Source organism: Polyodon spathula, chromosome 30, assembly GCF_017654505.1.
Source record: "Polyodon spathula isolate WHYD16114869_AA chromosome 30, ASM1765450v1, whole genome shotgun sequence".
NCBI lineage: Eukaryota > Metazoa > Chordata > Actinopteri > Acipenseriformes > Polyodontidae > Polyodon > Polyodon spathula.
The window spans coordinates 7,801,714-7,826,140 of NC_054563.1; the positions used below are offsets into that span (position 1 = coordinate 7,801,714).

Genomic DNA, 24,427 nt, shown 5'->3' on the forward strand with positions numbered 1-24,427 from the left:
ATAGCCTATTGGAGCTCTGAACCCCAAGCGAGCTGTCTTCTATGCTGAGCGCTATGAGACCTGGGAAGAGGACCAGACACCACCTTACCATTACAACTCGCACTACTCCACAGCTGCGTCCACACTCCTGTGGCTTGTTAGAATTGTAAGTATTGGAACAGCGACTTGAAACACCTCCTGTTGTCAGAACTGGTTTTAACTTACTTGGTCTTAGTTGGTTGTGCAACTTATTTCAGCTGGTTGTGGTAGTTTAAGAAGAAAAAGTACATTTCCTAGTTTCCCAAAATTGATAGTACCATGTTGTGTTAATTGTTGTTAGGAAGCCATTTTTTTTTTCGATGAACCAGCTTCTAAACTAACTGCGTATTTCTATTTCCAGCTATTACACTTGGAGGAATTTGAAGCAGATCTAAGTCATATCAGTTCAGCCCAGTCCAGTCAGCTCAGCTGACCTGTATGATTTTGCAATGTGTTAGTGCAGTAAAGAGTTTCTCTTGACCATTAGAAAGAGTCTGTCATTGGAGATATAGTAATATGTCTGGTGGAATCTGGATATTCTGCATACTGAACTTGATTTATTTTATTTATTTTATATATATATATATATATATATATATATATATATATATATATATATATATATATATATATATATATATATATATATAACTTCTATAAAATAACTTCTGTATTTTTTTATTGTTTTTGATATCGAGCTGCAAGTATTTATAAATTAGGCACAATTTATACATTGAAGTGCATATCAATGAAGGGATTTCCAGATTAAACATCTCACTTTTGTTGGACACCATTCCAGAGAATATAGACAATTTCACAGGCCAGTAAACTGGCATATGCTAAACTAAATTAAATATGCAGAATGCAATTGTATGTATTTGTGACAGGTTTTTTTATGTTCAGTATCACAGACATCAAATTAGGCACAAAAGACAGTTGAGTATTACGATATCTTTAACAACAGAGAATACACTACACTAAACCGTGGTATTTGGAAACTCAAATACACCATCATGGTAACAGATTCTGTGATTTTCATACAGCACAGGTACAGTGCATACATGCATTCTGTTTATACAGCACAAAAACACAATAACTCCCAAAGTTACTTTGCTTAACAAAGTAGCACGTGTAAAAAGAGAATGGAAAGATATATCAACTGAAAGCTAATTATTAAGCACTCCCTGGAGGGTTTTTGTTTTTATTGTTGTTGTTTTTTGCTTTTAGTTCTTGAGTACGACAGGTCTGAAAATCAAAGCTAATCTTAACAGCGTGAAGAACCTCATACTGTGATTCCAATGATGCTTGGCTGTGTTTATTCATTATAGTAATATCTCCATTGGATTCACTTTGAATGTCTGTGTAGAACCAATAAAAAATGGCCAATTAAAATGGCCTATACAGTACATTACAGCCAGAAAACAAGCTAATTAATTCAGCCTGAGGCGCTGCTAAGGTAAATGGGGCACATTTCCATAGAAACTCCATTGACTTTTAATACGGTTCAAAATGGATGCAATGGACACAGGCAATGTAAAGCATACTGAATGCATCACTTCAAGTTTAACCAAGCCCTAGATTTCATTTCAGGACTTTTTGATAGCGAAACTCCATAATTTGATATAAAATGTAAATGTAATGTTTTCTTTTTTTATTACATTATGCATTCATGTGCGGTGTATAATTCCTGCTCACTCATAGCAGCCTCTTGTAATCCTTACAGTACATGGTCAGGGTGGGCTTTATACTTCTAATAAGGCAGTCCTTGAATGTTGCATAGTGGCGATATCATTTCCACAAGCACTGCAGACTTGGTTCATTTTTTTATCCTAGCGACTCCATTGTTGCACTGTTGTATTGGGGACACAATTTCCCTAATAGTTAGATTTAGGGATATGAAAGGGTGTGCCTATGAAAACAAAGGCTCAATACTGTATCACAGCAATAAAATACATTTGCCTGTGTTTATTAAGTGATACTACCTTATGGAAACCAATACTTAAACAATTGAATCTGCTCTTTTATTCTATGTATTTCACTTTTGTGCACCTATATATCCCTGGATAGAAACAAGCAGTTATACGCATTCCAGCCTTTTGTTATTCAATTAGCTATTTCATTCTTTTTAATTTGCTAAAAAAAAAAAAAACTGAAGGCTGTAGCTTTGAGAAATTAAGAGCTTTTTCTTTTAGGTACAGTAATATCGTTTGGTGAAAAACAGGTCTTTTTATCTTTTGCAATACACACATTTCTAGTTAATAGGTTAGTAGGTGTCTTATTTAGCATTATAATAGCAGAATTGTCTCAGGGAAACCCATCCCTTAAAAAGCATGCTATTTCAGGTACAGTAATATGTTATACAGGCACTCCCTGCTGCCATTAGTTTTTTTTTTTTTTTTTTTTTTTTTTACTTTGTTCAAATTAATTTATGATGTTGTTGTTTGTCCCTCTTAGGAGCCATTTACCACCTTCTTTCTCAACGCTAATGACAACAAGTTCGACCATCCCGACCGGACCTTCTCTGCTATAGCAAGGTCTTGGCGGAACTGTCAAAGGGACACCTCTGATGTGAAAGTATGTAATAACTTCAGAACACTTGATCATTTTCAATTCTTAGAATTGAAAGTATGTTTAAAGAAAACAAAACAAATAGGTTCCTAATGTGCACATTTTTTATTGTAATTGTCTGTCAAGGCCCAAGCAGCACCAATAGCAACAAATTGGTCTGCCACCGCATCAGGTTATCAGGTTTTGTACAGTTGTATCAGTTACAGCGATTTTATGGCAAATAGTATGCTGGTGTGAACTGCACTATAAAAGTAATGGTTTTGTTTTTTTGGGGGGGGGGGGGGGGGGGGGGGGGGGGGGGGGCTTCAAGACGATGTTTTCAAAGTCAGATTTTTGTGTCAAATACAGTACTTCAGGTCCCAGATCTCCTTCCCTTATTTAGCATTCAGATCTGCCACATACCAGGCTATTTTGGGTACCCTCTGGGTTATAGCTGACACGTTTGCAATGTACAATGCACAGGTTATTGCTGCTCCACTTCTAGTCTTGTAGTGGACTTTTAGGAGGACCACTGTGCTTACTGAAGCCATTTTCATCACACAATGTATCACAAGTGGGGTTTCACCCCCATGAGTTACATCTTGCAGTACTAAGACTGGCTTCACCATGTTTCATGCCTTCATTTCTAAATAGTATAATGTGTAAGATGATTGAGAAATGCTGCATTGGTATTGTGCAGCTAATCTCTACATGCAACATTCAGTTTGTGTCCTTAAGGTAATTTGCAGTGGCAATATAGTGCAACACAGTTTTATAAATATGAAAATGTGATGCAGTCTCAGTTGATGAATAAAGCATGATGTTTTATTAAAGATCAGTAGCTGTGAATGCCTATAAAGAAACTCCAGTCAAAATACAACGCGAATACAGCCAAATCCCTAGATAAGGGTAGTGGTGGTTCAGTAATACTGGGTCTTTAATACAGATTGATTGTGTTTTAAATCAACAACTCAAATTTTGGGAACCTGGGTATTCGATGCCCTAACCATTCACCACACACCCTACACAGACATACAGTCATCTTAAACCTCAGCTGTAAAGGCTTTAAATATTTTCTTTTTTTCAAAATGAGGTCCTTTAAGGACTAAGATTTGCAATCTTTGATGAATATAGCAGCCAGAGGCACCAAGGGCAACATGTCTGCAAGGACTTGATGAATAAAGATTAAATGCATTTTTAATTCCATAAAATTAAATAGCTTGGTAGTAACAAAACACATGGTATTACTGTGCTTTTCATGAAAAGTGGATCCAATTTTGGGTTTGCCTCTCTGCTAAGACTTTTTAAAAAAGGACTATGCTTTGTTAATTTTGAATTTTGCCCATTCCATAATACACAGCAGGAATGAGCATTGACCTCAAAGTGTCATATTTTTCTAGCATTGGGCTTGTGTTGCCTTGGGCAATTAATAAAGCATTAATGACAAGGGCTATTTAAAATGTAGGCTTTTATGTACATACATAGCTTTTACTTGACTGTGCCTGGGGACATGACTGAATAATCCATATTAAATTAAGCTGGAATACAATAGAACACAGCAAGAAGCATTGTATGCAGATATCTCCCCTGTTAACAAATGCAGCTTACTTTATAATGTAAAATATACATGTATGTCTGCAAAGATTTATTTAAATATAAGAAATGAAGCGTTATTGCTTTTTTTTTTTGTTGTTTTTGTTTTGTTTTTTTCTTAATAGTAGACTGGCTTTACCAGCTTTAGTTGTAACTTTATTGTAAAGCTATTTTTTCATACCGTTGTCAAAATGGTGGCCTGTCCGCTTTATACATTCATCTTTTTCAATTGTACAGTTTTACTTTGAATTGAAGTCATCATGTGTTATAATTCAGTATTGAAGTACAGCACTACCAGGTATTGAGATCCCTCTAGGTGATAAAAAAAATGATTTACTACTGTATTGAATTCAAACATCTAACCGTATATGTGAGTCTCTGGTGTTTCTGTCCCTAAAAATATGTAAAATACTGCAGAAGGTCCTGTTGTAATGATTTAACAGCAGCTATATTTAGACCCACCATTTAGAGCAGTGGTTTTCAACCTGTGGTACGCTCACCAGTACAGGTAAGTGGCAGGGCTTGCAACTGGTACACACCAGCAGTTGTTCTTCATGGCGATACGATTCCTCAACCACAAAACTTGATCGCACCATCGTAATGTATCAATCTGTTTGTGCCACTGAATCACAAAGAAATGAGAAATTAAGGCAGGAGGTATTTGTTGTGAGCCTTTAAAGTTACTGATGGGGAACCAAAGCAGCCACTCAGTTGATGATTGTAGTGAACTCTTGTCAAATAATTAGATGATGCCGTCCTGGTACTTGAGATGAAAAGGTTGAAAACCACAGATTTAGAACAATTGGAAAGTCTAATCATATACTGAGCATTTATAGCAGTATCTATTTTTTTGGTTTCTTTTCTGATTATTGGTCACAAATAATTGCATACTTTGCTTTTTTTTTATTTTTGAGACCACAAAACCTCATATAAAAGTTTACCAAGTACTTAGCAGTTGTCTCATGCTTTTCCATGGTTTGCCACATTTTTTAATGTGCTTTATCACACCTTAATGAGCTTTAATATGCTTTCACTTTTTTTTATTACTCGCTGCTATGCTTTTATGAAAGTTCCAGAAGCTGTCCTGTCCTCTGTGCTTGGAGAGTGGTGAGATGGGGAAAGTCAGTCTGCATTTCACTGTAGAAACCAATGAACTTTTTTTTTTCAGCAAGGGTTACATTTTTCTGTTCCTGGTCTGATAGATCCCTGATTTAAAAGGGAATTTGTTTTACTGTGTTTCTCTTTATTAATCCTGACCTTCAGCGGTGGTAATGAGTACAAGCTGGGGAAAGAATGACTGTTAGTGGGGGCGACCTTTCAAAAGACCTTAACTAGGCCAATCACTTTCTCGCCTGCTTTCTTTGTTTCTCATCTTTTTTTTTTTTTCTTCTCTTACTAACAACCAAAACAAACCGCTGTTTGGAGTGCCACCTCGTACAGAACCTCTTAAAAAAAAAAAAAAAAAAAAAAAGAAAAAGAAAATGCCGCACTGCTGTCTGAAGGGATTTCATGAACCTCACAAGAAAAAGATTTTGACAAAATGTCATTAAGGTGACATAGTGTAAAGTAATACAGTTAATGGAGGCTCCCATGATTGACTTGTTAGACCATTATGAGGCTGCTGCAAAATTAATGAATGCCAAGGGAACTGCAGTTGAAAATGGATCTGGCAGTTTTAAAAGCTTTGTGGTGAGTTACAGCAGAGATGTAAACACATGCATCGTTTTTCACTTCTCCGCTGTAGGCCATTTGAAAGACGGTCATTAAAATCATATTATTTACTTTATTAAAATAACATATAATGCACTTAACTCAGAGTATCAGTACTGTATTTGTAGTTTACTAACTTTGTGCTGGTATTAGTATAGTTATACCAGTCTAACTGATATTTCCCTGTAAAATCCAATGCTTAATTCTCTGATTAAAGGCTACTGCTGACATCAGTACTAGCCTGCAATCACTATTATGACGACCGATCGCGGCTGATTTTTCTGATTACAGATGTAATCTGACATCAACGGAATGAGCCTTTTTTTAAACATCTGCCTGTTTCAAAGTGCTTTGGTGGTTTCAAACAGGCAATGCAGTGAAAGCTTATTTGTTACAAAATGTCCTCTCAATTTACCATACTGTCAGAGGCTGAAAGCAGAACTTCACAGCACAGCAGCAAAAATGCAAACGCTATGAGGAAAACTTCTCTGATCTTGCCATCCTCAGATCATACTTGGCAGAGACCAGTAAACCTCGGCCATTGGAAACGATCCCTCAAAACGAGCTGGATCCTATTCTTGCACAATTTATATGTGCAGCTAGACGACAATTATAGTTGATTCTCACTGTGACTAATTATTATTAAAAAAGCAGTTTTTTTGTTTCATTTGTGATTTTTAGTAAAGAAAACTTTAGTTTAATTTTATTTGTGTGTGTTTCTTTTTTAGTCGTTGGTGGCTTTTTACAATCTAATTATGTAGAGTAGTTGGTACATTATTCTCAATCTAATGTTATATCACAGGTTTATTGTCTACATTAATAAGACACAGCAGGCCAGTATTCAGGTTATACCTACAGTTTAAAAAGTATTTTATTTTAATACCATTATCTACCATGATTAGACAGACACAGATATAAACATGAAATCCATATCTTATTAAGCTTGCACACTTTTCTAGAAATGTAATGTGTCAGATGCCCTTTATAATGTTGTAATGTTAAACACTCAAGGGGTTGATTTGATCAAAACGTTACTCTGGAGGTTTACCATGCGGTAACAACCATCATCATCATCACCATCATCATTATCATCATTGTTTTATATCAGCTATGTCTGTGTTGTTCCTGAAATTAAAAGAAAAGATACGATCCTGAAATAAACTTAAAGTATGAATTTCAGTTATTGTGACACCTTCATATCATTATTATCTCAGCTTTTTCTTTATTTGGGAATCAAAGGGTTAAAAAGATAAGAAAATAAGTGTAAGGCTCATTGGGCCCGGTTATGAATTTTCCCCCTCAAGGGATGAGTATCCGTGGTCATGAGGATGTACAGTATGGAGGCACCAGTACATTCTTTCTTGAACTTTTAGCTCTATCTGCATAATCTCATTCAATTTGCAAAGGGCATTCCTTCGCAGGTATTCTCAAAGGTTTAAGAATCTAGGACAGATTGACCTACTTTTACATGATTAGTTGAGAAAAAAAAGATTTATTACAAGAAGTTATTCACTGTGTTGTGAATGTACTCCACAATGATCAACCTCTTACTGACATTACTATCATATTGAATCCTATATTTTGGACACTGCCCCTAGCATGCACTGGCATTTGTTACGAGATGCTATTGTTGAATTGACTAGATATAGGTCATGATGACCGAATTTATTTACATCATTGGTGAAGGACATACCTTCTGATAATACTTTAGATGTTCTCTCATCGTTTAAATTTTTAACGGAAGAGGAAATCTGTAGTCCTCAAAGTTAGTTGGGAATAAATACAGAGTAATGTGCAGTCCTTTTATCTTTTGAAGGCTGAACATGGTAAAAAAAAAAAAAAAAAAAAAACGCTTTTATATCTTTCCATGGAAGATGCATTGTATAACTGTATTAATTTATTAAACTTTTTCATGGTTTTTTTTTTTCACTTCATTTTGACACTGTCAAACTTGTAATGAATCAGGTTTCAGTATAAATGGCTTTGGTCAGGTTATAAACCTGAGTTACTAGTGTTTTCTATCTGGTAATCCAGTTAATAAGATTTCTTTACTGTTTAAAGTGAGGAGGAAGGGGGGTTTGCCAACCTACCTTCATCGACAGTGTCTGTTTTAGATGCCTTCATAAGCTAAAATAGTTCACAAGTTAAATCTGTGTTAATGGGCCTAATAGGGCTTTGTTATTTTTTATTAAATCTAATTTGTAGTTAGGTGGTTAAAACAAACAGCTTTGGGACTTGCATGTGCAACAGACATGAAGTTAGTTTGGAAAAAATAAAATAAAGAACAAGGGTATATGAAATGGGAATTTTGCCTAAAAGTCAAAAAAGAAATATTTACTATGTTAGTTGTTTCACCTTTAATGGAATTACTTTATCAGGGCTACTCAACCCTGTATTTGTTCCCACTGAACCCTAAATTACTTAATTGGACCTATTAAGTGCTTATTACAAGCTTAATTGAATTGAGTTGAGTAGCCCTGTACTATGAAGTGTATGTGCTGAAATTAAATTGTCTATTGCTGCATTCTTACTTTTTCAGTTTGTATCATATCCTGTGTAGGTGTACTTGTGCAATTTTGTTCATTTTAGCTGCAATGTTTTTGTTACTGACTACATAAAACATGTCGGTTTTTTTTTTGTTTTTTTTTGTAGCCCCTCGTCCCCAGAATAATGTTTTCTTCTTTCTGTCCGTTGTTGAGAGTGGAATCTAATGTGTGTATTCTCATTTTGACAGGAGCTGATCCCGGAGTTCTACTATCTCCCTGAGATGTTTGTGAACAGTAACGAATATAATCTGGGGGTTAGAGATGACAGGACAGTTGTATCTAATGTTGATCTCCCTCCCTGGGCGAAAAAGCCGGAAGATTTTGTCCGGATCAACAGGATGGTAAGGATTTTCTTCACTGTCAGCTCTGTCTATTCATTACAGTTGGTGGTGGTGTTGTTTTTGTAAAATTTTCTGGAACTGTATTCTATTTAGCGCTTCAGCAGGATCAATGAAGTTAAAAACACCAGAAACTATAGACCCCTGAAATAACGTAGTTTTACTTTCTTAAAACTAAGAGCAAAGAAATACAATAGCAGTAGCTAATGTGACATTACAAATCTATAATTCATATGTGTGTGCCTGACTTTAACTGAGTCTATATTAATCTATATAAATTCACCCAAAACAAAAGGAAAAGTTTTGTGCTAGAAAAGTCTAGACCACAAGGGGGGGGGGGGGGGGGGGGGCGGGACAGAGTGCACTATGTTAATTCTGTGTTTTTACAACTTTATGCCCTCAAAGAGAATTTGTTTTAATAATTATATTTTCATATTGATAAGAACAAGTTTTGCGTTGCTGTGTTCAGTTGGTTCAGGACTGTGCAGTTCATATCAACTGACACCCAAGAAAACAAGTTTTACCATTATGCTTTGCATTATACTTTCTTTTTTTGTCACAAAGTTCTGTTGCTACGAAAAATCACGCAGATTCCTAGGGAGTCACGCAAGGTCCTGACAATACTGAACTGCAAAAGTCTCGCACATACAAGAACGAGGTAGTAATTGGAGTCTGGCATAAGTTAAGGAATTGTTAACTTCATGGGCTGACTAATCGCCGTTGCTATGAAAATGATCTGTTGACTCTTGTGCTCAAATTATCTCTTTGGCTGTGTGAAAGGGTTATGACGGTGTTATAGCGGCATAGATTGCACAATTTTGTGCAGTGTGAAGGGATATTTTAAATAATTTTTTTAACGTCTCTGAGACGGCTCAGTGGCGGCATTTGTCACACCTCTGTGGTTACGTGGCATCTCATGAAGAGGTTAAAAAAACAAACAGTTGGAATCTCCTGGTGTATAAAATGTGATCTGAATTTTACACCATCACCACCAGCATCACCTGAAACCCCCCAGTACTGGACCAGCACCCAGTGAAATGGAAACAGTGTTGGCTTGTTTTCTCCCTTTGTCCGCAAAAGACTAGACAGATCTTTCTAACTTATTCAAGAACCCCTTAATAAAGCAGAGTGTTCGATACTAACATGATTTGGGTCTGACCTCAGTGATGTCATTGAAGGACAGCAGCAGTAAGTTTCCCCGATAATGTTACCCTAATGCCGGGTTCATCAATCATAATTTAGCAGTTTAAGAAAGCCTTTCACAGATGTGCATCTGCAGCATTACTCAGGCACTCAATCCCAGCAGGCCTCCTGTGGAACGGAGAGCCAGAAATAGAACACATTCAGCCAGTTACTCAAGCATGTTTATTATATACAGGGACCAGAGACTTGGACGGAAGGCAGTCTGGAACAGGCCTTACTGGAGTTTATAACTAGAATCCTATAAATACAGGCTTGATTTTTTCATAAAGGACCTGTATACTTCTTACCGTTTTCTTACTGGTTCAGAGATACCAGATGTGGGTTACTCTCTCTGTGTGTACTCACACAGAGAGTATTTAGGAACTGAATAAAATAACTTCCAAAACATACAATGAGTGCATGCGTCTTATGCAGATTTTGAACACTTTGGAATGAACCCAGGTGTATTATGGCAAAATGTATATGTTTATAAACTGCAATACTTTGTTTTTTTGTAGGATTATAGCTAAATCAAAAGCAGGATGAGTAATACAAGAAAAATATGTGAAGCAAAATTTCCCTGCTTTATTCATAGAGACAGGCCCCTTTATTAGAGAACCTCGTACAATGTAATTGTATTGATCTTGAACAAATAATTGAATTACATTTCAATTATGGCGCTGTTATCCTTATAGATGCATTTTTAAAAGCATCAAATAACAGAAACTGAGATTACTAATGCTAATGCTAACCCTGCATAAAATTACAAAAACAGCAGTATCTTTGTCACAGTTGTTGGTTGTGTTATTTGGTACTCCAAGGTTAAGTCTATATGATTCATTTAATGGGATTGTGCCCCTTATTAAATCAGATCTTTAATGTCTCGATTGACGGTCTATGTGTTGTGTGAGCTGCGAAGCACATTCATTGGTCTGGAGATCTGCCGACTTGTTTGCTATCTGTAGAGGAGGAGGAGGGAGGAAGGAGGAGGGGTTTAAATGCATTTGACCTTTTCTTTGCGAATTACAAGGTTAGCCAAGGGAGACAAAACTTATGGCAGTGACCTTTCTGAAATCCACATTTATTTTTCTGGTCTGTTCAACACAATGTGACAGTAACAGGCGGAAAAAAAGTATTGTACATAATGAAAAATATTAGTATTAATAATAGGATGCACATCATTGTGAGGGTTATTAAGTTTCCATATCAGAACTGCCAAATGGTGCTTTAGATCAGAACCTACTGTAGTCTTCCATGTCTCAGACATGTTTCACCTACTGTACAGCAGTGAAACACGGGAAATCAGGTGGAACTACAAAAAACAAAGGAAGCTCCTTCACTACTGTTAGAACACAAGCTGAAACATTCAGTTTTACCACAATAATGTATGACTTGAGTGTGCAGGCTATCACAGCTGCATATATACAAATATAGACAACAGGAATTACTAGACTAAAGAACATACATTGTATAAAAATACTGTATCCTCAAAATACAACAGGAAGGAAAATAAATGTGTAGGGTGGATTATTTATACTTTCAAGCATGAAGAACTACTTAATTCTACTTTTTGGAAAATAAATGTATAAATCATTTCACAGAAATAACATTAGTGAGTTCTCTGTATACATTACAGAATGTAATAATGTAAATCTGTACAGTAGGCCTATTTAGTAGTACAGTAGTCAAATCAAATGAATACCTAGCTCATTTTTTTTTTTTTTTTTACTTTAGCTGTGGGATGCCAGTAATACAAAATAAATCATGCTGCTGCATTTACAAAAAAAAAACGTTAGTGTGCGTGTGGCTGTAAGTAAAACTCATAGCCTGCCTGCTACTTCTGTATTTTTGTTGTCCACATCTTGCGTTTCAAACCACTGGAGTCCATCAGCATTTCTGAAAGCCTCTTGCCCTTTTCCAACCGATCGATCCCAGCTAGTTTAAAGTCTGTAGATTATGAGTTTGTATTTTAGTAGGTTACTTGTATCGGTTCTTCCATTTATATTTGTGTCATGTATTTGGTGTCAGTATAACAATTTTTTTTTTTTTTTTTTCAGTGTGTTTCTTTGGATCATAAAATTCACAGTGACTTAGCTTCATACTTAATGGGACATTATTGTGGAATGTGTTATCCAGTATAGCCAAATATATGGCATAACAGTGTCTGTAAGAGTGAGGGACTACTGTATATTTGAATAATTGAGGATTACTTGCCATTTAGATGTTTTGTAGTTACATCCCCGTAAACAATACACAATCCAAAAAAAAAAGAATTATGGGGAAGTACCATATGTGCCGTTTTCTGTAAAGTAGCATTGTGTCACGTGGATCAGGATGACTCAAGAGTGGAGTTTTCATCTGTTTGAAATATGCAGTATTGCAGAACAGTAGGCTAGGAATCCCCACTGATGTTAAACGCACACTAATACAACCATCCCCATATCTTAAGAGTAGAAAGAAAATGTATTAATAACAGCCCTTCCTGGGATAGTGTTAATGTGACTATACCACTCGCTGTTGTAATATGCTAGAAAAACATAACTGTCATTGCAGTCAATTGTATAGTGGTAATACCTGCATTGTTGAATATAGCTGCTTCACTAGAAACATATTGACAAATAATGCATTTTTGAAACTAGTAAGCCTTATTTCTGAGAAATAATGAGGAGAGCATTCACACATTTTGGTTCTGTTAGGTCTGTTTCATGTTTGGTCTTCCTTAATCATACCTCTAAACAATACTGAAATTGTAGCTTATGTTAACTTAAAATCCCCACACAATAAAGGTAATTTAAGTTAAAAACATTAGTCACAAATGGGTATTAGAATTGAATATTAATTCACTTGCCATTCTCTTGGCAGAAGGTTTGATATGGACCAGGACCAGAAAACATACTTCTAGCCATTTTCTTTATCTTGCCATCACCTTTAAAGCTATGTTGTTTTTTTTTTTCACTTGCCAGGCTCTGGAAAGCGAGTTTGTGTCATGTCAACTGCATCAGTGGATTGACCTTATTTTTGGATACAAGCAGCGTGGACCTGAGGCGGTCCGTGCTCTCAACGTCTTTCACTACCTGACTTATGAGGGCTCAGTCAATCTGGACAGCATCACAGACCCTGTTCTCCGAGAGGTAAGCTGGAGTAGCACCAGGGTCAGCACTGGCCACACCATTCCAATAAAAGAAAATCTATATTATGTGTCCAATATGATTTGAGTCTACCAGTCATAGGAAATCATCACTGTTATCTCTGCTAGTCACTGTAAAGATCATAGACGGCTTGATGGTAGTGATCACTCTTCTTCGCTTCAGCCCGCTACAGTTCATCAGTAAATTTTCATGCATTTCCCGTGTATGAAGATACAAGAAAAATGTGGCTTACATATATTCTAAGAGAGAAATTCAAAGTCACTAAACACACTTTTGTGTATCAGGGGGGTTAGCTATTTAAATTTGTAGCATGCAAATATTTACAAATGCTCACAGTAGATTTTTTTTTTTTTTTTTTTTTAATGATAATGTCGTGAAATTGTACATTTTGTATTCAGTGTTGTTCTTATACAAAAAACAGATTTGCGATCTGCAAGAACTGGAACTCTGAACTTTAGACACTACTTTTAAACTGTTGGCTTCATATTCTTCTTAAAGGATTAAAACAGTGAGCCCTTATCCACATTTTTGCTGTCCCAATGTCTTTGTTTGATGCTAACAGAAAAAGGAATTTGACGAGTTTGGAGAGCACTATAATAATAATAATAATAATAATAGTAATAATAATAATAATAATAATAATAATAATAATAATAATAATCGCAATTTATGTAGCACATTTCAAAGAGCTTTACAATATAAAACACAGCACACTCACACATAATCACAGCAGACTTTGCATATTAAAAACACAGCACACATACAAGCTCAACAAATGCGTAATTAAGTAGGCTGGAATGCCAATTTAAAAAAAAAAATGTTTTCATAGTCACAGAGGGAGCTGGAGATACATCTTCAACCCCTTTTCTAACTTGCTTGATGGAGCTTTGCATGAGGCTGTTGCAATCCTGTGCACGTCGTTTATAGTTAACGTCAGAAGGTCCTGAAGACATCTTATATAAAAGAGGACCGTTGTAATATTGGATGATAAATTTGAACTTGCTGGCGAAAATAAAAGATCGAAAGATTGAGCGGTTGCAGCAGCAAAGAACACGGAATTTGCAGTGACTGGAAGCTGCTTTACCGGTATAGCTAAATGTGGAAGTATGATGTGCAAGTAGCCTTTATTGGCTTCAGTTCTATAAGATATGATTGGCAGACTGGTACAGTATTTTTCACTTGAAGCATCCTTGCCTATTTTATGTTTTTTAGCAACATAGACATCACTGCATGAAATGTTGGCATGACCAACTTGTCATGACCTTGTTTCTAGCCCAACCAGGGCAGATTCTGAATTTGCTGGGGGGTTCAAGAGACTCCCAGAAAAAACACCTTCTATAGTGTTGAGCTGTAAAGGATAGTTGATAAATGTATCCATTGTTTCAGACAATGTAATAGATTTGTTTCTTTCGCCTAGTTGGGTGGGGTATCTGAAAACTTTGATTAAAAGCCAGGAATAATCCAGCAAGTAAAGAACATGTCTATACCTGATTAACAGACTCAATATAAGTAACATATTTTTACCAATGCAGCTTAAAATAGCGTAATTGAAAAAAGATGAAATTGCAGCAGCTGGTATATGCAGAGTGCAGTGTTGTGTTCTAGCTTACAGTGAAGAGATCCTCACACCCCATGATATCAACCATCTGCTGTATGGAAAACAAGTCATTTATATCCTGTCAGGACAGAGATTGTTTTTATTTATCAAGTGACCAGTATGCAAATAATAGAAATACTGTGTCAACCGAAGGGTTTAATAATAAAAGAAAGCGACATTCACCATTCATTTCAGGCTTACAGCAAAGGATTATATACAATACTGATTAAGGAGACAATTAGAACCATACTGAGAAGAAATGTAGCCTTTACTTTTTGTATAGGAACTGGAAGTGCTAGCACACATCAGACATGAAATCACTGCAATTTGCGTTTCAATTAAAATGATAGATCCATTAGGTTAGTTCGTACATTTCATTATTTTGTCCGGACTTCTTCAATTGTAACAGTACAATTTCATGACTCAATATCAATTTTCTTTGCAGCATGATTTGCAGCATATTTACACTGAAGTGTGCTGCGTACTATATGTGTTTCTGTTTATTAGTCCAACCCCTGTAGATATAACTTAAATAGTTTTCTCAATTTAATGAACATGGTATATTTTAAACATCTGAAAAAATACAGCTTAAGTTTTCTAACAGTTATTGTAATGTGAGACATGACCTTTTGTCAGTTTTCATCTAAACATAACAATGCAATTTTCTTCTTGGGCATGCCGTCAGTACCCCTGCTGAATTTACTAATGCTTGAGTCGCAGATTAGAATAGGTCTGTTGTCAATTTGGCTTGAAGTAAGTCAGCTAGACAGTGGGAGTGAAGTTAAAAAGTAAATTGCACTATGTAACACAATTTTTGTTCCTGGGTAGTAAATGTTATTTCCTGTATAATCGTAAGTCTTGAAAAACTACTCACTTCTAAATCTTTTGTAGTCATTTTTGTATTACTTTAGTATAAATACATGTTAATTTGGATTCATATGTTGTTTTTTTCTGACTTTATGTGAACGAAAAGACACACATTTGCCTGTTTTCCTATTGGAAATAGTGATATTTTGAAATGGTCCTGGTCACAAAAGCAAAGTTTGTGGGGAATAATAGCCATTTTCTATACTTTTGAGGCATAAGCAATTAGGAAATAACATTTACTACCCAGGAACAAAAAAAAGATAAAAAATGTGTTACACTGTGTTGTCACTGTGGGGGTTAAAAGTTAAGAAGAAATGTATAAATAAGAAGTGATATAATCTAAAAAGCTTTCTCTCAGACTTGTGTGGTTTTTGCAGTGATGACTATGTAGCGGCAATAGCTACTGTTCCTCAGCAAGCACCCATCCTTGGGCAATAACACGAAATGTCTTCACTCGGTAATATGTTGAAATGTGACGATCAGCTCCAGGATTCATTCCTGCTTGACAAGTGAAATGATGGCTTTGGCGTTAACCGTGGCAATTATAGTATTAAAATGTCAAGAAATTAGAGGTCAGAATAATAGATCATTTTCCTCCTCATGTCAAATTAAAAAAAACGACACCTCTTGACAGGCGCAGCAGCTTCAGTTGAGGACATTATGACAGCTTAACTCGGCTTGTGCTTGTAACTGCCGTGGTTTGCCATGATGTTTATCATGACAGCATTTGCATACTGAAGAACATGACACAAACCTCTTGATACAAACCCTGCTGCTTCTCTGAGATGTAAACAGGCAAATTATGCATTAACTCTTATTTGGCCATGTCTGGGTATTGTGGGCTGGTCTGTAAACATAAAAAGAAATGGTGACTCACTCACAAGAAACATATTTATGTTTAGATGCCTTGGTATGTATATTTCATATTTTCTAATCAGTTTTAGATGTAGATATATAGGGATTATTTCTAACATTATTTAACTCCTGAGTTGTTTAGATTCTGTTTTTGTGGATTAAATCAAATTTGGCACTTTTATGAAACTGTTCAGGATTATTTCTAAAGAAGTAATTCATCAAAGCAGATTTTACTGCTGGTTGAAATAAAAATAATTGGGCATTTCAAATTGGGGAGGAAATCAGAAAAATAATTGGCGATTCCAAATAAGAAAAAAAAGCAAACAGATTTTACTCTCCCCAATAATCTAAAAAACAAGAGGTGCAGAATGGCTAATAAACGTATTAATAACCCAGCTTTCCTATGGCTTTACTCAGAGTTTAAAAGCTTTGGTAAACACGCTAAAGAGCTGGGTGCAATCCTGAGCAATAATTAGCTCAATGAGACACAATGAGTGGTGAGTCTATATAAAGCAGGCCAATGTCTTGAAGATTACCAGTATATCAAATCTGTTTTTAATTCTTAGCAATCAACAGTTTTTCAAATGGTTGGACTGTTTGTTCATGTTAAATGTTCTCCGTGTTTCTTCGGTATGAGGCGTGCATGCTTTACATTCTTCAGTTTAGTTAGTCAGCACTATCTCGTACCCATCTGTGTTGGAGATTAAACATGTCTGCTCAATTTGACTGAAATGCAGCAGGTAGCTGCATGACTGCATACAGCAGAGTTAAAGATTTCATTACAAACTGTCACCAGACTGGGGAAATGCCATATGAAAGACGTACTTGTTCACCTTTAAGCCTTCTCTCCAAACATAGCATAGCTAGAAACAACAAATGACACGCAGTGTATTGTGATGGGCGCTTTGTTTTCATCCCAGATAGGCAGTTTTGCTGGGAGCATACTCAGCATATGGCTTATGCAATATGCATTTCTTATCAGCAGTAAGCAAGACCTAAAGTGTATTAAACTAATTAACTGGCTGTTAAATGTAGTAGATTTCTTTTGCAGACTCAGGTATCTTTTTGACAGTGTTTTGAAGATTAAAGTATTGACTTTTTGTTTTTTTTAAATATTGACATGTTTTGACAGCTCGGAGAAACTAGATAGCACAGTACTTTCAAGAAGCTTTTTGAATTCTAACCCTTTCCTTGTGACTGATGGAGATGTGGTAGTATAGGTTCACCAGTTAGGGAGTATTATAGAGGTTATTCTGATTTTAGTATTTGTTTGGTTTTTTTTTTGGTTTTTTTTGGGTGGGGGCTTTGTTGTTTTTTTTTTTATAATATGTTTAAAAAAAAAGATTGTCAAATGATCCATTCCATGTGGCATCTCACACTTTTTGACCGGTTATTAAGAGGTTTTTTTTGTTTTTTTTAAACACAGACCATGACCTCTTGGCACAAAACATAACCGAAAATAGCTCTAATGAGTGTTCATAATTAAATGATAGATGATGTTATGAATATATATATAACATTTTAAACTAACAGCAGCAAATGGCATTATAAAAAAATAAATACAATTCTTGTATCAAAATATATTTATACAGTTCAGAAATCTTTCAGTGATCTTCTGCAAAGGTTTTCGACTGACTATGTTTACAACTTTTGACACCTAGAATTAATTGTTCTTTCACTAGGATTAACATTGTTCCATGGGTCAAAATGTGTCAAATTCATTGACAAATTGAAGAATCATCATCTTGCTGAAATCCCTTTGCAAGCCTTGTGTTAAGAAATGCTTGTCGTACACATCAGAACAAATAACGCCAACCAACCAAGGGAATGAAGGTACATCAGTGCTTCCACACGGTTGTCAAAAGACCATTTTTAGGAATTTCACAAAACAGGTCAATCTGTTTATACTGTAAATTTGTAATGAATATTATGATTATTAATTACAAATACAATATACAAGTTGAGGTATATACACCTCCAGACTGATAAACCAATGAAATCAAGCAGTAAACTGAACTCTGTGTAGCTCAATCAGTAACGCCTGAGCTTATGATCCTTAAGATCCTGCTGTTGAAAAATATGTGAACACAAAGGTTCTTCTGTTATAGTTATCGTAGTTATAACCTCTCTTTTGAAAATGGAATCAATTTGGAGTTAAAAATTGTACATCTTTTACCAGACAATTTGTTTTAACTTGACATTTATGTTACAATGAAGCTGTTGATACAGATCACATTGTTGAGTGAGGGACTGCATGAAAGACATCTTAAAAGATGTGGTTAAAAGAATAAACTCCAATAGACTCGGTAGTGATTGACAGTGGTGTGATTGACAATGGTGTGGAATGTGTGAGGCTTTTTACTCCAAATTCATATTGGAACGTTTTTTAAAGGCAGTAAGAAATGCTTACATTTTGAAATAGAGTGATATTGTCTTGAAAACTTTTGTTCCAATGGTTGCCATGTAATTGCACTTGTAGTTACCTTGTATTTACAAAATGTAATTACAAAATAACAATGTATAAGTAACGTGGTTGTAATTACATTTTAATTACACGTATCGACACAAGGGATAACTTCATGTGTAAAAAAACAAACTTGTAACTACTAAACCTATAAATCGAATGAGTAGCAAGGGAATGAATCATGAAGAATAGGTTTCTTTTGTTTCTTTTTCTAAATGTTATTGCCAATTATGATGGGATTGTCCAAGTACAGTGAGGGTGCAGCGTGTTAACAGTCAAACCCTCTTTAGCTATCTTAGCTGTCTTCGCTGAAGACACATTATAAATGTAGATTGACTTGTAGGTTGGGAAACATTTATCATTTTGGTTGCTACATGATTGAAAAGGATAGGAATTTGGGGTAAACTTGCTATTTTCATAATGTGTTTTAACCTTTTATTTCAGTGCTCTGACATTCTCCCCCATTGTTATTATTTTCAATTAATTTTCAATATTCATTATTTAGGTATAAATACTGATTGTATTTGTTCATTTTTATACAGATTTATTTTTCCGTGGTGTATCATTTGTATTTTTTTCATTTTAACCTTATGTATTTCTTTCTCCTTCAAAGATTCCAGAGCCTTATTTTATTAGAGAACCCCACACTTTCCTCCTTACATCCTCATTTATCAAGGTATTTGTATGCAATAAATCAAAGAGAAACCTCAAAAGGATCTAACTGCATGTCACCGTAGGTTAACATTTCCACGTTGAACCCCCAACAACTGGAAATGGGAATGGTTAACTGAAGCATGTTCCTAGGAAAGGCTTGTCTCTTCAATACTAACACTCAGATGACTCCGCAACCAGAGAGAAGAGCACCCTGTGAATTTTTAGTACATTTCCCCCCACTAAGTCATGGCTGAGTTAGGATTTGCTTGCATTGTCAAGTAACGCACTGACCCATCACTTTGATGCATATTGATTGTGACAGTAGCTCTCCTTTCCCTGCAGGCCATGGAGGCACAGATACAGAATTTTGGACAGACGCCATCTCAGTTGCTTATCGAGCCACATCCGCCTCGGAGCTCTGCCATGCACCTGGTGAGAAACAATGTGCTTGGTGGGATTTGTGTTTGATAATAAAAAAAAAACCTGAGTTTTACAGCAGACTTGCACACAGAAGCACTACTGCTGGATTTTCAAATCCTATGAGATCTGAGCAATGAAATGATGTTAAGGTTAGCAGCATGTGACAACTGTGGAAGTCTCAAAACAGGAACAGTATCCCGAGGTGATATTCTGATGCGTGGTTTGGGTTTACATGATTACCTTTATCTTTTGCTCTTATTTCCTGTGCTGTATATGGGTTGGTGTGTGGGTTTAGAGTGCTGGCCAAGTCTTAAGGCTTTGTAGATGCCTTGTTCCTTTTCGCGATGTACCCTCACCAGCCTGTTCCTGAAACACTGAGCACATTAAACATGTATTTAACCTGATAAACAAAAACCTGCCTGATTTTAACTTTCCTAGTCAATTTGGACTTCACCTGTTTTATGTCATAGCATGCATGCCCTCCCTCAGTCTTACTAACTACAGTAATTTCCTTTTTTAGCCTCTTGAGTTTCTGAAATGACAAAAATGGAATGTGCAACTGTAGTTTCTAACCCTTCTGCTATGGCGAGTTAGTCTATGGAAAATCCCTATTTAGAAAAACAGATTCAGCAGGGAATAAAATGTCAGTTGCACACCATTGGTCATTTTTAAAACCCACAGAGTTTTAAAATTCAGCTCATTGGTTGAAAAAGGACATTAGTTAGTAAGCCTGATAATATGATATTAATCTGATAAAAAATGTAAATATAAGATATAGCAGGCAGATATGCACAACACCATTCATATGTGCATATGGGCAGCCCATTGTTCTAGAAGACTTATTTCCAGGTTTCAGTTGTAATGCTGAAACTGGTGACAGACAATATTTTCATAATTATTATATATATATATATATATATATATATATATATATATATATATATATATATATATATATATATATATATATATATATATATATATATATATATATATATATATATATATATATATATATATATATATATATATATATAATTTATTTAAACACTAACTACAGTATTATAATGTATGTTTGTAGTTATGCTGCCTTATGCAATGACTTGTTTTAATTGTTCATGTTCAAATTCCCCAAATGTGAGGGACTTAACCATGTCATTTTTTATTTGCATATATGTCTATTTTACTGCAAGGCATTTAACCAAACCAAACAACATGTTGTATAAAGTAATTTGGCCAGCTGCTTTATTGTTGGAGTCACAGAATGACTGACATATATTGATGTATTATCAGAGCATTTGAGCACACCCAACACACAATTAGATCTTTACACCTCAGCACTTCTATGCTTTCAAGCAGCATCGAGAGACAAGTTATGTTTGATTAAAAAAGTCGTCTCTCTCCCCCCCTTGCCCCCCCCCCCTTTGATACTTCCATTTTAGGGTTCGATCCATTTTCACCTGTTTTTCACTGTTAGATTTGTTGCTATAACTCTAACTATACAGGTTTCATGTCATACATGAAATGAATGTGCACACACTAGGCTTCCATGAAAAAAAGTGAAATAGTCACCCAAACTTACCCTGTTCAATACAGATAACAAAAACCACAGAAAAAGAGAGACGTGGTTTAGAAAAATAACATTATTTATTGTTTGTTAAAAACATATTTTAGCATGGCCACTTCAAATCTGCCAGAGTACAATGAAACTAAAACATGTAGGAAACATGGTGAAAAAAATTAACAAATTGGATAATAAATATTATTATTTAAAAAACAGATTCATTGAAAATGTGCAAAAGAATCAAACACCCATTCAAATTACTCGTCCCAGGCACCCTGATCATGTGGCACAAGATGAGGCTGTTCACTGTGGCTTGAATGTTCCAGCAAGGCGGCAACCAGAGGCAACATAACCCTAAACAGCTCTGGTCTCGTGCATCTGATCCACAAACACAAAACCAAAATATGTATTTATTGGAAAATAGGTTGTTGTGCCTTTGATGTCGCCATTTCTCTTATTTTGTGAAGATTTTGTGTGAAAATGTTTGTTTATTGCACCGAGGTAAGTCTGTTATCAGTGCCGCAACAACATTCCGAAACACTCGCATTCAAGCCTATCTCCTAATATGGTCATCTACCGGAAATACACAAGTAGGACCTTGTTTGAAAGCCCTGGATCTCCAAGCAGGGCTGTCTCTCGCAGTGCCTGAGTAAAATAGTTGGAGTCAGGTCGCCGGCAGGATATTTAACATTGGGCGGACCCTAAAGAGCAGCCAAGGGTATTGAGGTTACACTCCACTTACAGCTTATCCAGCAGAGCTCATTTTAAAAGCTGGACACAGTGTGTAGTGTCCTGGGCATTATGTCTCAAGCATTGTCAGCTCCAGATGTAGTGTTTCATTTGGCTATCACACCTCTTGAATGTAAAGGAAAACCTGGAATCCAAGGTTGTAACAGGGGCTTTAAAGAACCAAGGTTTCATAGCGATTAGAAAAAAAACAAAAGGAGAGTAGATTAAACGGTCAGTCGGGAGCAATTGAAGTTTTGAGGAACTTAACAGCTAGTGATTAAAGTGGATGTATCCTATTAATGGTTCAAGTGGAAATAACGTGGATAAAAACAAAACAAAAACAAAGCACATTTTAGACATATGAAGATACATTAGTTTGAGTCCCAGAGAGGCTTTTTCAGTAAATTCCAGTTGATGGAGTCTGTGCTATAGCTTGGCTCTGAGCTCACTGTTCAGTTAATGCAACCTGAGATGTGAGAAAATGATTGCGCTTGTTGATGAAAAATCAGAAAGTGAGAAATGGCTGTGCCTGCCGTGTTAGTCCCTATCACCCTGAGGAATTGCATTTTTAACACTCCCCAAGCACTCCCCAAGCCCTGGAGGTTAGACCATTCTAGAACTTTAATACAGTATAATTGCTTGGCATTTTGCATATTTTGTATATGTTATCAGTTAATCCACATTCACAAAGAAACTCTAGATCATCCCTTTTTTTCTTCTTACAGTTTATATTTTACTGCTGACCTGCATAGAATTAACAAGCTACATAATTAATTAACATTATGATTTGCGTGAGACAGGTTCTCTTCATGATATGTAAACTCAAAAGAACATGTAAGGGACTAAAGAACCACACTTTACAGCCATCCAAGTGAAAAGCCAGTTAAAGCTGGTAATACCAGCATTGCCCATGACATGAACAGGAGTGCAAAGGTCATATACACAAAGATCCACCTGCTTGATAAAACTGGTGACCTATGGCTTCAGTCTTTAGTGTGTTAAATTCCCTTTCATTCCTTATGAAACCCAGTATAATTTGCACACTTGGGTTTTTCTCATGAACAGTCACATTTCTATTAACATTAACCTCTTGGTGAAGGAAATGAACGATCTGAGGAAATGCTAAAGACATCTTAAATAGACTGTTGTTTGCTATTCACCATGTTCTTTTTGTATGTTAAATTATTCCTTATATTTGTTTGTTTAATTATGTTTTAAAAACAGGATTTTATCTAATTTATGTTAAACAAGGTTATTCTACCCAGATGTCACTAGATATTGGTTTGCATTACTAGACTTGTACATTGTTGTATTCAGTTTAGCAATAGAAAGATGCAAAGTAGTCATTGTGGCCTATTTATTAGTAACCACCCCATTAATTTAAGCATCTAGGTGAAGCAAAGGTCACTTGTAAAATTGATAAGGTCACAGTATCAATTCACAGTGCCTTTTTTAGAGGGTATTACTGCTACTAATGTGAAGTTATCTTATTATATCTCGATTCTATGTTTTTAGGCAGTTGCATATATGTGATCCTTCTGTAATTCGGGTAGTTATAAGTGTCGCACGTAAATATGTTTTCTGATTATTCTTTAATGTACTGACAATTTGAAATGCTTTATTAATATGTAAGGCGTGTTTTTTCTGCTAATCATGTCATTTTTACACCCTACTGATACCGCCTACCTAACTCTACCTTGAACAAACCAGTTCCTCTTGGACCTTTACCAGCCTACATGTACTGTCCTCCTATTTTAATGCTTCAGCCCTTTGTGCTTCTGTTTTGTGGTGATGGAGGGGATGCTGCTGAATTAGCAGTGCCTAGATAACAGTTGGCCTGTCTCCCTGTGCATGCGGCCTTCCTTGTGTTTGTACCTCGTTTTACCTTGAACCTCCACACTAATCTCCTTTTCCATTCTGTCTTCCTCCTCTTCTTTTTTTTGTTCTTCTCCTCCCTCCTCCCTTCTCTCTTCTACTCAACAGTGTTTCCTTCCACAGAGCCCCCTCATGTTTAAGGATCAGATGCAGCAGGACGTGATCATGGTACTCAAATTCCCCTCCAACTCCCCCGTCACTCATGTTGCAGCAAACACACTGCCCCACCTCACCGTCCCCGCAGTGGTGACGGTCACCTGCAGCAGGCTCTTTGCTGTCAATAGGTGGCACAACACAGTAGGTAGGTGGCACTGGCTAG

At 35.9% G+C, this 24,427-nt stretch overlaps 1 protein-coding gene across 1 annotated transcript in view; it reads left to right on the forward strand.

Annotated features, from left to right (window-relative positions):
• The window catches only part of LOC121302609 (neurobeachin-like), a 45,150-nt gene continuing 20,723 nt past the window's right edge, over positions 1-24,427 (forward strand). Inside the window, exons 1-7 of the mRNA XM_041232613.1 lie at positions 1-145; positions 2,473-2,592; positions 8,603-8,755; positions 12,898-13,065; positions 19,480-19,542; positions 19,863-19,952; positions 24,232-24,413. Of these exons, the coding sequence (XP_041088547.1) occupies positions 8,636-8,755; positions 12,898-13,065; positions 19,480-19,542; positions 19,863-19,952; positions 24,232-24,413 (623 nt within the window). The 5' untranslated portion in view covers positions 1-145; positions 2,473-2,592; positions 8,603-8,635. The remainder of the gene's footprint in view (positions 146-2,472; positions 2,593-8,602; positions 8,756-12,897; positions 13,066-19,479; positions 19,543-19,862; positions 19,953-24,231; positions 24,414-24,427) is intronic.